This window comes from Coregonus clupeaformis, chromosome 28 (genome assembly GCF_020615455.1).
Source record: "Coregonus clupeaformis isolate EN_2021a chromosome 28, ASM2061545v1, whole genome shotgun sequence".
In the NCBI taxonomy this organism is placed as follows: domain Eukaryota; kingdom Metazoa; phylum Chordata; class Actinopteri; order Salmoniformes; family Salmonidae; genus Coregonus; species Coregonus clupeaformis.
This window is the reverse complement of record NC_059219.1, coordinates 10285046-10301730: the sequence shown is the minus strand read 5'-3', so window position 1 is coordinate 10301730 and position 16685 is coordinate 10285046. Positions and strand designations below refer to the sequence as shown.

General features: G+C 42.8%; 1 protein-coding gene across 7 annotated transcripts in view; it reads left to right on the top strand.

Moving 5' to 3' along the window:
• The first annotated feature begins 27 nt into the window (after window positions 1-27).
• The window catches only part of LOC121542779 (PHD finger protein 20-like protein 1), a 28213-nt gene continuing 11555 nt past the window's right edge, over window positions 28-16685 (top strand). For 3 of the 7 annotated variants that reach the window (XM_045208555.1, XM_041852319.2, XM_045208553.1), the window contains exons 1-18: window positions 28-133; window positions 1929-2054; window positions 2173-2347; window positions 2791-2886; window positions 4061-4145; window positions 4258-4346; window positions 6307-6309; window positions 6923-7106; window positions 7931-7998; window positions 9211-9341; window positions 9548-9717; window positions 9960-10166; window positions 10440-10637; window positions 12349-12405; window positions 12701-12982; window positions 13305-13523; window positions 13843-13896; window positions 13999-14100. In XM_045208555.1, the coding sequence (XP_045064490.1) occupies window positions 120-133; window positions 1929-2054; window positions 2173-2347; window positions 2791-2886; window positions 4061-4145; window positions 4258-4346; window positions 6307-6309; window positions 6923-7106; window positions 7931-7998; window positions 9211-9341; window positions 9548-9717; window positions 9960-10166; window positions 10440-10637; window positions 12349-12405; window positions 12701-12982; window positions 13305-13523; window positions 13843-13896; window positions 13999-14100 (2260 nt within the window). In that variant the 5' untranslated portion in view covers window positions 28-119. The remainder of the gene's footprint in view (window positions 134-1928; window positions 2055-2172; window positions 2348-2790; window positions 2887-4060; window positions 4146-4257; window positions 4347-6306; window positions 6310-6922; window positions 7107-7930; window positions 7999-9210; window positions 9342-9547; window positions 9718-9959; window positions 10167-10439; window positions 10638-12348; window positions 12406-12700; window positions 12983-13304; window positions 13524-13842; window positions 13897-13998; window positions 14101-16685) is intronic. The other 4 variants (XM_045208556.1, XM_045208557.1, XM_045208558.1 and 1 more) reach the window with 4 other exon arrangements.

The window sequence follows — 16685 nt, the reverse complement described above, 5'->3', positions numbered from 1 at the left end:
ACGTCGTTACGTTGGAACGCCCTCTATTTGGTTTAGGGTAAATATCTGAGCAGAAGAATGGGATGAAGACTGATATGTACTCATGATATGAGTTTATAACAATAACTATAATTTACCAAATGTGTTCGCAAAGGTAAAACAATTTGCAATTCATTCCAAAGAGGACAACGCCCTCACAAAATACATGAGAAATGTATGCCATTAGATAGCTAGAAACTGCCTGACAGTTTTTGGCTAGATATTATTCTGCAGAGCTAACGTTGGCAAGTTAGCTTGCTGCTAGCAAGTTAGCTAACTTGCTAGCGTTATCGTCGGACAAGCTAATAGCTAACTTAACTAGCTAACCCAAATAGTAGTTCGCTTGCCATTTAGTCTGTGAAATACATGGATTTCATTCATATATTCATCTAACTTTCTTTGCCCTTGTCATATCACCATCTTTTAGTTAGCTAGCTAGCTATACGTTAGTTAGGTAGTTAGCCCTGTTAAACATGTAACGTTAGCTAGCTAACTTAGCCAGCTTACTTATTGCAAAGTTAACTAGTTACTGTAGCATTATTTACCATAGTAAATTGACAACTAACGGCCAGCTACCTAAACGTTTTGTTGCTAATTAATATACTATCTTTCGATCATTAAATGTTCATATAACGCTTGTTTTATCACTCGACTGTTGCCACTTTTAATAACCGACATGCTAGTTGGCTAACTAACCGCTTGTGTAACTTTAGCTAGTTAGCGGTAATCTAGCTAGCTAGTTTACGATAGCCTGCTAGCTAACTACCTCGTTTAGTAAATTAGGCTAGCTAGCTATCTTAGTAAATTAGGCTTGGTAGCTATCTTAGTAAATTAAGCTAGCTAGCTAGTTAAAGAATAATATGAAAATATATGGTTGACGTTTGTTAGTCAACTCAACATACGAGTTGATTAACTAGCTAACTAGCACTGGTATGAATGATTGTGCATGATGTTTTAATTAGTAAAAGGTGTCAGTTGGGTGAGTATATGTGGTGTCATTTTAGCCAGAATAGATTCTGACCCTACACTTGCTTACAGTTGCACTGGGGTCAGACAGGCTTCCTGTTTAGATTAAGACACTGCTGAGCTGGCACAAGATATGGCTCAGAAAACGTACCTCAATACAGGGATGAGAAAGATGAGAAATGCATTGTACTCTGAATTGTCCCATTATTCCAACTGTTACACAGAGAAGATTGAACGACTGATAGCTAATAGCCACAGCTGCCATTATGGAATTGCTGCTGTGGCTTCTGCTACCTACTATGAGGACGAAAAGGTCACTTTTATGGAAAAACTAGAAGTTATTAAATCTTCTGTGTAACAGTTGGTATAATGGGAGAATTCGGAGTACAATTAATTTCTCATCCCTCGATTGAGGTACTTTTTTTGAGCTATATCTTGCACCGGCTCCGCGGTGTCTTAATCGAAACTGGAAGCCTGTCTGACCCCAATGCAGCTGCAAACAAGTGTAGGGTCTGAATCTATTCTGGCTAGTGGCATGTCTGAACAGCTTGTTTGAAAGCCATTTGGCTTACTAGAGAGGACGTTAGCTAGCTAGCCAGCTATCTGTTTGAAAAACGTTTTTGCTTTATGAATCAACTGGAATACTGCTGACCAATGTGAGCAAACTATCATGCTAGCTAGCTAGTTCAACAAGACAATATTGTTCATTCTGTTACTTAAGCCATATAGCTAGCTAGCTAATCACCTTCCCATAGGGTGCCAATTGAACGGGTATCAGATAGTTAACCTTCGTGTAGGGTTGTGGGTTCGTTTCCCACGGGGGGCCAGTATGAAAATGTATGCACTCACTAACTGTAAGTTGCTCTGGATAAGAGTGTCTGCTAAATTACTAAAATGGAAAATGTTAACCTGGTCTAACCATGACCTTTTTGTTTTGTTTTCAGCTGCCACAGACAGACCGATCATCAGTCTCCAGACGTTGTGAAGATGAGCAAGAAGGTTCCTTATCGTCCAGGGATCACTTTTGAAGTTGGTGCTAGAATTGAAGCTCAAGACTATCTACAAAAATGGTATGTAACAGTCAAGTTCCTTTATGTAATCGTGTGCATAGTGACAGACATACAGGAAACATAGTAGAGGTTTTATTTTGTTCTTGTTTTCATTTGTCTTCTGTCTTATACAACCCAGGTACTCCTCACGCATTGAGGACATTGATTTCGATGAGGGGAAGATGCTTGTCCACTTTGATCGTTGGAGCCATCGCTATGACGAGTGGATCGCCTGGGACAGCACTCGACTGCGGCCTCTTGAAAGGCCAACACTCCGTAAAGAGGGACTGAAGGAAGAGGAGGGGGAGATGACTGTAGGTGTTTTTGTCCAGCCACAGACTATTTCTCAATTCGTCTCTCCACGATTCCTCGCATCCTATTTCCTTGACGCGTTCTCAATCGTATTGGAGGAGAAGGTCCAAGGTCCCTCCCCTCAGACCTTCTTCTCCATTTGAGAAGATGTGAGGAATTGAGAAAATATTAATTGGGAGAGTCACAGACTCCCCCACGTACTGTGGCTTGCAATATATGGATGGATTTGATTAAACTCATATGGCATGCCAAGAACTCACAACGTCTTTCTCTGGGTTAGAGACAGTTTGCCTCATGAGGAGTTTTGTAGCAGATGGATGAGAGTGTGCAGTCAATCGGATGAGTGATAGATGGATAGTGGTAACATAAAGATTCTGAGTGAACTAAATTTTCAAAAGAATTAACAAATTGTTTATGCCTTATACCTTATAAATATTTCTACCAGGAGAGACTCAGCGAGATGTCAGCATCTCGCCTTGATGAGCTTCCTGGATGTACAGAGAGCACAGAGGACCAAACAGAGTTACCGCAGCCGAGACAAGTATACATACATTCCCAGTTGTCCCATTTTTCAGTGATTTGGCTGAATTATTAACTGCTTGTCTCACTCACTGTTTCGGTTATTCACGTAACACAGCTTTGGTCAAAACTGTCAGATCATTTTTGTTGAGGCATAACTGAATCTGACATATAGCTATACCAGAGTTTAGCCATTGCCATACTGCAGCGCTATACGGTGGTCTAAAGGGGCTCATTCTGTGTCATTCAAGCTTTTTGTCTTTGTGTTCCTGTCCTATGTTTGTAACATTTATCTTTGAGCTTTTCGTGTTACAAACTTTCCCCTTTGCCTTAAAGGTCCAATGCAGCCGTTATTATCTCAATATTAAATCATTTAGTACCTTACTGTGATTGTTTTCAATTAAAATGGTCAAAAAAGAAACAAAAATAGCTTCTTAGCAAAGAGACATTTCTCAAGCAAGGATTTTGCTAGGACTGTCTGGGAGTGGTCTGAATGAGGAGGGGTAAACTGAAAACTTGCTGTTGTTGGCAGAGAGGTTTGGAACTCTCTTTCTTATTGGTCTATTAACTAATTTACCGCCTGTTGATGTCACCAGGCACTCCAAAACTCCATCCCACCGAAACAGGCTGAAATTTCAGGCGGCCTTTTCAAACAGCTCTTACACTAAAAGGGCATTATCATTTCACAGTATTATTCCAACCTCAGTGTGGAAATGTATATAACACACAGGAAATCACGTTTTTTTTACTGCACTGGGCCTTTAATGAAATGTTCAAGCTACACTTGCAACCTTACAAGAAATTCCTTACATCCTGAATCAGACAACATTTAGTGCTTCTACAGTAAAGTGGATACAAGTACAGTATCTATACTGGACAAAAATATAAATGCAACAATTTCAAAGATTGTACTGAGTTACAGTTCATAGAAAAAAAATCTGTCAATTGAAGTAAATTCATTAGGCCCTAATCTATGGATTTCACGACTGGGCAGGGGAGCAGCCATGGGTGGGCCTGGAAGGTCATAGGCCCACCCACTTGGGAGCCAGGCACAGCCAATCAGAATTCGTTTTTTTCCCACAAAAGGGCTTTATTACAGACAGAAATACTCCTCACCAAACTTTTGTCTCTCATGACACGTGTTTGTGAAATACATGTTTAGAGTAATGGAGGTTTGTGTTTGGCTTGTTTTACAGGAATTGAGAGATGGTGAAGAGGTGCTTGCTCGATGGACAGATTGTCGCTACTATCCTGCAAAGATTGAATCTGTAAACAAAGAGGGTATTTATCACTTTAACTATTTCTAAGACAGGAGCAGGACATATGGCCAGTACACATAACACACTGACTTGCAATTGTGTTCCCCAACCTAAGTGTCTTTGTTCAATTCTAGGTACCTACACGGTGCAGTTTTATGATGGAGTTATTCGCTGTGTGAAAAGAATTCATATCAAATCCATGCCCGATGATGCAAAAGGACAGGTGAGCTGGTCACATGATCATACAATCAATTCTGGAATCAGCATGAGCATGGCATTCCTCCAATAGAAGAAAGAAATGTAGCTTAGTAAGAATCTGGCATTATAGCTAAGAATCTGGCATTATAGCTAAGAATCTGGCATTATAGCTAAGAATCTGGCATTATAGCTAAGAATCTGGCATTATAGCTAAGAATCTGGCTTTATAGCTAAGAATCTGGCATTATAGCTAAGAATCTGGCATTATAGCTAAGAATCTGGCTTTATAGCTAAGAGTCTGCATTACACTGTGTGCACAATTATAAGGCAAGTTGTATGTTTGAGGATTAATTTTATTATTGAACAACTACAGTGCTCTCGGTCAATCCAAAATGTTAATAAACCTCAAACCTGAATATTTAAGTAAAAGTGAGGTTTTGGCTTTCTTTTGGAGAATATCTATGTGTGCACAATTATTGGGCAACTATTAGTGTGCAGAATTATTATGCAACTAAATGAAAAACGAAAAGTTCCCCATCTCACTTGTTTATTATCATCTGTTAAAGTGAGAATAATAAACAAACAACTCAACATTTACAAATAAACATTTCTGACATTTCAATAAAAATCTGTGACCAATATAGCCACCCTTCTTTTCAATAACAGTCATAAGCCTTCCATCCATGGAGTCTGTCAGTTTCTTGATCTGTTGACGATCAACTTTTTGTGCAGCAGCAACCACAGCCTCCCAGACACTGGTCAGAGAGGGGTACTGTTTTCCTTCACCGTTAATCGACCGTTTAAGAAGGGACCACAAGTTCTCAATAGGGTTTAGGTCAGGGGGCCATGTCATTATTGTTTCATCTTTAAGGCCTTTACTGGCTAGCCACGCAGTGGAGTACTTCGATACATGCGATGGAGCATTGTCCTGCATAAAAATCATGGTCCTGAAAAAGATGCAGACTTTTTCCTGTACCACTGCTTGAAGAAAGTGTCTTCTAAAAACTGGCAGTAGGTTTGGGAGTTGAGTTTGAGTCCATCTTCAACTCGAAAAGGTCCAACTAGCTCATCTTTAATAATACCAGCCCATACCAGTACCCCACCTCCACCTTGCTGGCGTCTGAGTCGAAGTGGAGCTCCGTGCCCGTTACTGATCCAGCCATGGGCACATCCATCTGGTCCGTCAAGAGTCACTCTCATCTCATCAGTCCATAAAACCTTTGAAAAATCTGTCTTCAGATATTTCTTGGTCCAGTCTTGACGTTTCAACTTATGTGTCTTGTTCAGTGGTGGTCGGGTTTCAGCCTTCCTTACCTTGGCCATGTCTCTGAGCACTGAACACCTTGTACTTCTGGGCACTCCAGGTAGGTTGCAGTTCTGGAATATGACAGCACTGGAGGATAATGGGTTCCTGGTAGCTTCACGTTTGATTCTTCTCAAATCTTTGGCAGTTCATTTGCGTCTTTTTTTCTCAACACGATTCTTGCAACCCTGTTGACTATTTGCAACAAAACGTTTGATGGTTCTGTGATCACGCCCCAATATCTTAGCAATTTCAAGAGTGCTGCATCCCTCTGAAATATTTTTGACAATTCTTGACTTTTCAGAGTCAGTTAAATCTCTTGTTTGGCCCATTTTGCCTGAGGAAAAGAAGCTGCCTAATAATTATACACACCTTGATGTAGAGTGTTGATCTCCTTAGGCCACACCCTCCCTCATTACACAAATACACATCACCTGATATGCTTAAATCCAATAAGCATTCCAGTTTATGCAGCTTGGAGTTGGGAAATATGCATAATAATGATGATATGGTCAAAATACTGACTTGCCTAATAATTGTGCACACAGTGTATAGCTAAGAATTGGCATTTATAGATATACTGATTTAATAGAAGGCAAGTAAAAATTCCTGAAAGTCTATTGTAGGTTGTAGACAGTGTAGGATACCATAATTTTCTATTTCACTTCTCCCTCTTTTTCAGAAGGTAAAGGGCAACAGGGAATTGCTGGATTTAATGCGAAGGCTGATTCCCACAGTTCTGGCAGGATAGACTTGCTGGCATCTCCCTTGTTCCAACCAGCAGGCACTCTCCAAGGAGACCACAGTCTAATCTTACTTACTACTTAATTAAGATTTCATTTATTTTACTCAGAATGTTTTTACTTTAGTGTGCAGCACACTTGGAAAGTAGTAGCTAATCGTTAAAGCAGAAGTCCGTACAGGCCAAATATAGTGATTCTTTACTATTGAGGCTTACTGTTTTCTCACCGACCAAGGTCGTGACCTAGTCTTACACCTAGAGGATCTCTTTAGTCAGGGTTAAGCAGGTTCCTTCTCCATACACTAAGTCCGAGTCCCAAATGGTAGTAGGGGTACCATTTGAGACGTAACCTAACTAACTTACAGCAGCAGCCTATAGAATAGACGCATTTATCAGACGTTTGATCTAACCAGGAGTCTCTTAATACTACTAATAATAACAAAATATGAATACATTGGATTTAAAGTGCCTTTTCAAACAACAACAACAAGGACAATGTACAACAAAACTAAGTAGGAAAAAAAGCTATGGATAAAACAACTCTCTCCTCCAACAGGACTGGATAGCCCTGGTGAAAGCTGCCTCGGCTGCAGCCAAGGGCAAAGGAAGCAGTACAGCTCGTACCAGTGCCAACAGCAACAAGGACAGGGACGACCCTCACGGAGGGAAGTCTGACGATGAGGATGGTGAAGAAGAGATGGATGAAGAGCTGCAGGATCAGTCCGACTCTGACAAACTGGGTAACTTGAGTCCTCTCCTTATGGTCTCCTGGTCAAAAGTAGTGCACTATATAGGGAACTATATTGGGACACAGCCTTAAAAATGAATTGTAATTTCTCAGTGCCTGTTGTCATGTAGCCAGTATGTTAGTATCATACAGCAGTGATATGGAGTAGTGGTATCATTTAGATGTTGCTGTTGTCATGTAGCCAGTATGTTAGTATCATACAGCAGTGATATGTAAAGAATCACTGTTCTCCTGAGTGGCGCAGTGGTCTAAGGCACTGCATCGCAGTGCAAACTGTGCCACTAGAGATCCTGGTTCGAATCCAGGCTCTGTCGCAGCCGGCCGCGACCGGGAGACTCATGGGCGGCGCACAATTGGCCCAGCGTCGTCCAGGGTAGGGGAGGGAATAGCCGGCAGGGATGTAGCTCAGTTGATAGAGCATGGCGTTTGCAACGCCAGGGTTGTGGGTTCGATTCCCACGGGGGGCCAGTATAAAAAAAATATGTATTCACTAACTGTAAGTCGCTCTGGATAAGAGCGTCTGCTAAAATGACTAAAATGTAAATATGGAGTAGTGGTATCATTTAGATGTTGCTGTTTCACCCCAGAGGGTCCAGGCCTGTAAAACCGCAGGTCATATTTCACCCCAGGGCCCTCATTCTTAGTTAACCATCACATTTACAATGTGTCTCCCAAATGGCACCCTATTCCCTTTACAGTGCACTACCTTTGACCAGGGGACTGGGTCAAAAGTAGTGCACTATAGAGGATACAGGGTGCCATTTGGGAGACACATTGTGTGTTGGGTTCCAACCGGTCCTATTCCTCTGTCTTCAGGATCCCATGAAGATGATGCTGACTGCAAGAAGGAGCGGACAGAAGTCCAGGTGACGTCCCAACAACAAGTACCAGCTAGTCACTACTGTAGTGTAGATAATGTACCAGCTAGTCACTACTGTAGTGTAGATAATGTACCAACAACAGGTACCAGCTAGTCACTACTGTAGTGTAGATAATGTACCAGCTAGTCACTACTGTAGTGTAGATAATGTACCAGCTAGTCACTACGGTAGTGTAGATAATGTACCAGCTAGTCACTCCTGTAGTGGAGATAATGTACCAGCTAGTCACTACTGTAGTGTAGATAATGTACCAGCTAGTCACTACTGTAGTGTAGATAATGTACCAGCTTGTCACTACTGTAGTGTAGATAATGTACCAGCTAGTCACTACTGTAGTGTAGATAATGTACCAGCTAGTCAATCCTGTAGTGTAGATAATGTACCAACAACAGGTACCAGCTAGTCACTACTGTAGTGTAGATAATGTACCAGCTAGTCACTACTGTAGTGTAGATAATGTACCAGCTAGTCACTACGGTAGTGTAGATAATGTACCAGCTAGTCACTACTGTAGTGTAGATAATGTACCAGCTAGTCACTCACCAAATAAGGCTATCTTCTATATACCACCCCTACCTTGTCACAACACAACTGATTGGCTCAAACGCATTAAGAAGGAAAGAAATTCCACAAATTAACTTTTTAAGAAGGGACACCTGTTTATTGAAATACATTCCAGGTGACTACCTCATGAAGCTGGTTGAGAAAATGCCAAGAGTGTGCAAAGCTGTCATCAAGGCAAAGGGTGGCTACTTTGAAGAATCTCAAATATAAAATATATTTTGATTTGTTTAACACTTTTTTGGTTACTACATGATTCCATATGTGTTATTTCATAGTTTTGATTTCTTCACTATTATTCTACAATGTAGAAAGAACCTGGAAGGAGTAGGTGTGTCCAAACTTTTGACTTGTACTGTAGATATATAGATATATAAAAAATTGTGTGTAATAATAATAATATATATATATATATATATAATATATATATATATATATATATAAAAGACAGACTTTGCTCCATAGTATGTTTATTGGTTTTTCTAAGGTTGTGTCCCAAATGGCACCCTATTCCCTATATAGTGCACTGCTTTTGACCTAAGCCCATAACAAAAGTAGTGTACTAAATAGAGAATAGGATCCCATTTGGCACTCTGCCTAAGAGTCAATTCATGACAGCAATCCTACTGTGTATTCCTCTCTGTGTTCCTCCAGAAGGTGCCAAGAACAGCAAACCGTGATTCCATACAAGGGCAGACCCAGAGAGAGACTGGGTCCCCGATGACAGGCTCTCCAGCCAAGTGTCGGAACAGGCGTCTGAAGCACCACTCTGCTGAGTCCAACAGGTAGCTTTTGACAAGATAGCTGTTGACTTTCAATGCACCTAAAAAAATCTGTGAGTTATTTATATATATATATCATAGTGTATTGTAATCGGGTAATAATTTGTATTTAATAATGTCATTGTAAGTTGTACTTGTAATTCAGATTTTTGCTGCTATTTGTACAATAATTTGTCAAATAATGAGGAACCCATTCTCATGGTTAACAGCAACCAGACCCAGAGACCTTCCAGGCCGCCCTGCTCCATCACTACTCTGTCCGCTGGGGAGGACACCATGTCAGCTCCAGAGTCCATGCTGAGTCCCTCCCCCAGACACAGCTGCCCTGACATGGCTCCCTCAGGTCGGTCTGCTGAGGGACAGGATCATAGTGGAAAAAGTACTACCGCTAACTGACTCAAAGTAGTGAAGGCTTTTAGACACAAGTGGTGTTACCAATATTAACTTTATCTATACAGTTTTTAGAAGATTTTTTTTGGGAAAAACAAAACGAATTGCCTCAGAAGATTTAGGGGGTACTAGGGCTGTGATCACTGTCAGCACAAAACTATTTTCCATGATGATTCTTAGTTGTTCATTTGGTGGTTGTTAAGTGGCATGGCTGTGCTTCCTCTCCAACAGGGCACGGTGAGGCGGTTCCTACAGGCTCCCCCAGGAGCTCAGAACAGATCCAGAGGAGGAGACGCTCCCAGCGCCTGGCCACCGTCAGCCCTGATATAAACTCTGACTCCAGCGTGACCTCTCGCCCCACCATCACCCAGTGCCCTGACCCCTCACCCCATGGGAGGGAGCACAACACATCTCACAAAGACCCCTCCTCTCCAGAGGGTGAGTGCAGCCTTGAGTGACAGGATTTATTCCTGGCTGCCGACGTGACCTGGGTCATATTAACTTAGGAACCAAATGGAAGCAAATCGGCCGAAACAGGGAGGGAACTACCTGAACCTGTCAAATAAGAAACGCTTGTTTTAATTTTAAATAAAGTTTTCTACAGTGTGCACTAATGAACACGACCCTGACCAAGAAACGAGATGAACAACCAGGAAAACACATCTATTTATTCACCCCTGAATCTATTCTGTGTGTGATGTTCCTCCTTAGATCAAGTGGCAAACTCTGTGGAGAGGGCAGAGTCATCGACCCTCCACAACTACTGTGTCGGCATACCACCCAAACCTCCAACGACTGCCTCCATCCTCACGCCATCTCATTCGCCAATCACACACAGAGACCAGCTGACTGACGGGCCATCGGCCAATCATACGGCAGTGGCAGACAAATTCCCACCCTTAGCTGCAGGTAATGTATGACTGGGCAAGTTATTTATTCTCAACGGCTGCATCTAAAAATGGCACCCTATTCCCTACAAAGTGCGCCAAAGTAGTGTACTTTATAGGGGAATAGGGTGCCATTAGGGACACATTGTACAGTATAATGTACACTACCAGTCAAAAGTTTGGACACCTACTCATTCAAGGGTTTTTCTTTATTTTTTACTATTTTTTACATTGCAGAATAAAAGTGAAGACATCAAAACTATGAAATAACACATATGGAATCATGTAGTAAACACAAAACTGTTAAACAAATCAGAATATATTTTATATTTGAGATTCTTCAAATAGCCACCCTTTGCCTTGATGACAGCTTTGCACACTCTTGTCATTCTCTCAACCAGTTTCACCTGGAATGCTTTTCCAACAGTCTTGAAGGAGTTCCCACATATGCTGAGCACTTGTTGGCTGCTTTTCCTTCACTCTGCGGTCCGACTCATCCCAAACCATCTCAATTGGGTTGAGGTCGGGGGATTGTGGAGGCCAGGTCATCTGGTGCAGCACTCCATCACTCTCCTTCTTGGTAAAATAGCCCTTACATAGCCTGGAGCTATGTTGGGTCATTGTCCTGTTGAAAAACAAATGATAGTCCCACTAAGCCCAAGCCAGATGGGATGGTGTATCGCTGCAGAATGCTGTGGTAGCCATGCTGGTTAAGTGTGCCTTGAATTCTAAATAAATCACACAGTGTCACCAGCAAAGCACCCCCACACCATAACACCTCCTTCTCCATGCTTTACGGTGGGAAATACACATGCGGAGATCATCCGTTCACCCACAGCACGTCTCACAAAGATATGGCGGTTGGAACCAAAAATCTTCAATTTGGACTCCAGACCAAAGGACACATTTCCACCAGTCTATTGTCCATTGCTCGTGTTTCTTGGCACAAGCAATTCTCTTCTTCTTATTGGTGTCCTTTAGTAGTGGTTTCTTTGCAGCAATTCGACCATGAAGGCCTGATTCACACAGTCACCTCTAAACAGTTGATGTGTCTGTTACTTGAGCTCTGTGAAGCATTTATTTGGGCTGCAATTTCTGAGGCTGGTAACTAATGAACTTATCCTCTGCAGCAGAGGTAACTCTGGGTCTTCCATTCCTGTGGTGGTCCTCATGAGAGCCAGTTTCATCATTGCACTTGATGGTTTTTGCGACTGCACTTGAAGAAACTTCCAAAGTTCTTGAAATGTTCCATATTGACTGCCCTTCATGTCTTAAAGTAATGATTGACTGTCGTTTCTCTTTGCTTATTTGAGCTGTTCTTGCCATAATATGGACTTGGTCTTTTACCAAATCGTCACAACACAACTGATTGGCTCAAACGCATTCCACAAATTAACTTTTAAGAAGGCACACCTGTTAATTGAAATGCATTCCAGGTGACTACCTCATGAAGCTGGTTGAGAGAATGCCTAGAGTGTGCAAAGCTGTCATCAAGGCAAAGGGTGGCTATTTGAAGAATCCAAAATCTAAAATATATTTTGAATTGTTTAACACGTTTTTGGTTACTACATGATTCCATATGTGTTATTTCATAGTTTTGATGTCTTCACTATTATTCTACAATGTAGAAAATAGTAAAAATAAAGAAAAACCCTGGAATGAGTAGGTGTGTCCAAACTTTTGACTGGTACTGTATGTTAGATCATTTCCTAATCCATCTGTGTTATTTGTAGCCCCTGGTAGGAGGACAACCAGGACCCCTAAACTGAACAAGCACACCAGGGAGCCAAGTAGGTTTTCTCCTCAAGCTTATTCCATATTATTTTAGTTTGATCGTATTACGTTTAACCATGACTTTTCATTTCCTTCACGGGTTACTGCAATTATTATTCATGTTCCAATAAGACGCTGATCTTTGCGAAGTCCTCTCTGTCCGATAGAATGAAAGCATACTCAAACGCGCTTCAGCTCAGCTTGAACATAAAGGGTGTCAGGTGCTCGACTGAGGGACTTGATCATCCAGAAAAGCATTCCTTCCCCCTCACTGTGCCTCTCTCCTCTGTGTGTCACCTCTCACTCTTTCAGTCATGAACACCAAGCGGTCTGACGACCCTACGTCTCCCAACGACCTGGACCACTACAAGTGTAAGATCCCCGGGTGCTCCAAGGCCTTCCGCAAAGCCAAGCTGCTGGACTACCACCTCAAGTATTACCACAACGCTGACAAGGACCTCCAGGACTCTGAGCTGACAGGCTCCCCAGACAGGGCTGGTCGTACCCGGGCCACCTCAGCCTCCATGCCCACCACCACCCTGCTGGAGGTCCCTGACAACGCAAAGAGACGCAGGACTGTCTCCACCTCATCGTGTATGGATTTAGATTTCATTCATTTGAAAACACAGTTAGTTGTATGTAACATGAATACACAAATTCACAAAACTGTGTTCCAAATGACACCCTATACTCTGTCTCACCCCCCTCTGTCCCCCAGCGCTGTCCCCTCAGGGCCATATGTTTTATACTGTCTCCTCTGTCCCCTCAGGGCCATATGTTTTATACTGTCTCCTCTATCCCCTCAGGACCATATGTTTTATACTGTCTCCTCTGTCTCCTCAATGCCATATGTTTTATACTGTCTCCTCTGTCCCCTCAGGGCCATATGTTTTATACTGTCTCCTCTGTCCCCCAGCACTGTCCCCTCCGGGCCATATGTTCCAACCGGACTGTACTGGACTGGGGAGCTGTCTGAAACCTCCCAAGTTGAACAGGAAGAAGCGCTCCTCTGCCTCCATGAGTTCTGACAGCACAGAGCTGTCTCTCCCTCCTCCGCCTCCGGAGAAGAGCTTTGAGTCCCTCTACGACAAGATCCTGAAGAAGGTGATCGATAAGGACAAGCACCTGGAGCCAGGTTAGTGGCAGGGCGGTGGGCCTTCCTGAGGCTACGTCCCAAATGGCACCCTATTCCCTATATGGTGAACTACTTTTGTTTTCAAGATGTTTTCCAGTTTTATTGTCACATGCAGGTGTAAAACAGCACAGTGGAATGCTTAATTGGCCAGCTCTTTCCCAACAATTAGAAGAAAAACACCTGAAATACAAGAGAAGGAAAAATAAACAGTCAAAAGTAGTGCACTATATAGGGAATAGGGTGCCATTTGGGACGTAACTTAAATCAACACAGTTAGCCGCAGAGAACTGTGATCACATTACGTACATGTCTCCTACAGGATTAATGAAGATTGAGAAGAAGGTGAAACTGGAGGAGAAATGCCAGATGATCGGTGAGATTGTGTTCAATTTCTCTTGTTGCGGTTGTACTAAATAAAGTATCTCAATTGTTCCCGCAAAACGAGTTGATGATTAAATAATGTTCTGCTTTTCAGGAAAAAAGAAGGACAAGGATAAAGAGAGGAGGAAAGAGAAGGATCACTTCAAAATCAAACAGAAGAAGAAGAAGAAGAAGAAGAGGAAATCCAAGCAGCACTGTAAGTTTAGTTGAGGTGCTGTGTCTTAATGCTTCTCCAAGGACTCCTGCTGTTGTGAATCCAAGCAGCACTGTAAGTTTAGTTGAGGTGCTGTGTCTTAATGCTTCTCCAAGGGCTCCTGCTGTTGTGAATCCAAGCAGCACTGTAAGTTTAGTTGAGGTGCTGTGTCTTAATGCTTCTCCAAGGGCTCCTGCTGTTGTGAATCCAAGCAGCACTGTAAGTTTAGTTGAGGTGCTGTGTCTTAATGCTTCTCCAAGGACTCCTGCTGTTGTGAATCCAAGCAGCACTGTAAGTTTAGTTGAGGTGCTGTGTCTTAATGCTTCTCCAAGGACTCCTGCTGTTGTGAATCCAAGCAGCACTGTAAGTTTAGTTGAGGTGCTGTGTCTTAATGCTTCTCCAAGGACTCCTGCTGTTGTGAATCCAAGCAGCACTGTAAGTTTAGTTGAGGTGCTGTGTCTTAATGCTTCTCCAAGGACTCCTGCTGTTGTGAATCAAAGCAGCACTGTAAGTTTAGTTGAGGTGCTGTGTCTTAATGCTTCTCCAAGGGCTCCTGCTGTTGTGAATCCAAGCAGCACTGTAAGTTTAGTTGAGGTGCTGTGTCTTAATGCTTCTCCAAGGGCTCCTGCTGTTGTGAATCCAAGCAGCACTGTAAGTTTAGTTGAGGTGCTGTGTCTTAATGCTTCTCCAAGGACTCCTGCTGTTGTGAATCCAAGCAGCACTGTAAGTTTAGTTGAGGTGCTGTGTCTTAATGCTTCTCCAAGGACTCCTGCTGTTGTGAATCCAAGCAGCACTGTAAGTTTAGTTGAGGTGCTGTGTCTTAATGCTTCTCCAAGGACTCCTGCTGTTGTGAATCCAAGCAGCACTGTAAGTTTAGTTGAGGTGCTGTGTCTTAATGCTTCTCCAAGGACTCCTGCTGTTGTGAATCCAAGCAGCACTGTAAGTTTAGTTGAGGTGCTGTGTCTTAATGCTTCTCCAAGGACTCCTGCTGTTGTGAATCCAAGCAGCACTGTAAGTTTAGTTGAGGTGCTGTGTCTTAATGCTTCTCCAAGGGCTCCTGCTGTTGTGAATCCAAGCAGCACTGTAAGTTTAGTTGAGGTGCTGTGTCTTAATGCTTCTCCAAGGACTCCTGCTGTTGTGAATCCAAGCAGCACTGTAAGTTTAGTTGAGGTGCTGTGTCTTAATGCTTCTCCAAGGACTCCTGCTGTTGTGAATCCAAGCAGCACTGTAAGTTTAGTTGAGGTGCTGTGTCTTAATGCTTCTCCAAGGACTCCTGCTGTTGTGAATCCAAGCAGCACTGTAAGTTTAGTTGAGGTGCTGTGTCTTAATGCTTCTCCAAGGACTCCTGCTGTTGTGAATCCAAGCAGCACTGTAAGTTTAGTTGAGGTGCTGTGTCTTAATGCTTCTCCAAGGACTCCTGCTGTTGTGAATCCAAGCAGCACTGTAAGTTTAGTTGAGGTGCTGTGTCTTAATGCTTCTCCAAGGACTCCTGCTGTTGTGAATCCAAGCAGCACTGTAAGTTTAGTTGAGGTGCTGTGTCTTAATGCTTCTCCAAGGGCTCCTGCTGTTGTGAATCCAAGCAGCACTGTAAGTTTAGTTGAGGTGCTGTGTCTTAATGCTTCTCCAAGGGCTCCTGCTGTTGTGAATCCAAGCAGCACTGTAAGTTTAGTTGAGGTGCTGTGTCTTAATGCTTCTCCAAGGACTCCTGCTGTTGTGAATCCAAGCAGCACTGTAAGTTTAGTTGAGGTGCTGTGTCTTAATGCTTCTCCAAGGACTCCTGCTGTTGTGAATCCAAGCAGCACTGTAAGTTTAGTTGAGGTGCTGTGTCTTAATGCTTCTCCAAGGGCTCCTGCTGTTGTGAATCCAAGCAGCACTGTAAGTTTAGTTGAGGTGCTGTGTCTTAATGCTTCTCCAAGGGCTCCTGCTGTTGTGAATCCAAGCAGCACTGTAAGTTTAGTTGAGGTGCTGTGTCTTAATGCTTCTCCAAGGGCTCCTGCTGTTGTGAATCCAAGCAGCACTGTAAGTTTAGTTGAGGTGCTGTGTCTTAATGCTTCTCCAAGGGCTCCTGCTGTTGTGAATCCAAGCAGCACTGTAAGTTTAGTTGAGGTGCGGTGTCTTAATGCTTCTCCAAGGACTCCTGCTGTTGTGAATCCAAGCAGCACTGTAAGTTTAGTTGAGGTGCTGTGTCTTAATGCTTCTCCAAGGACTCCTGCTGTTGTGAATCCAAGCAGCACTGTAAGTTTAGTTGAGGTGCTGTGTCTTAATGCTTCTCCAAGGGCTCCTGCTGTTGTGAATCCAAGCAGCACTGTAAGTTTAGTTGAGGTGCTGTGTCTTAATGCTTCTCCAAGGACTCCTGCTGTTGTGAATCCAAGCAGCACTGTAAGTTTAGTTGAGGTGCTGTGTCTTAATGCTTCTCCAAGGACTCCTGCTGTTGTGAATCCAAGCAGCACTGTAAGTTTAGTTGAGGTGCTGTGTCTTAATGCTTCTCCAAGGGCTCCTGCTGTTGTGAATCCAAGCAGCACTGTAAGTTTAGTTGAGGTGCGGTGTCTTAATGCTTCTCCAAGGGCTCCTGCTGTTGTCTGTAGTAT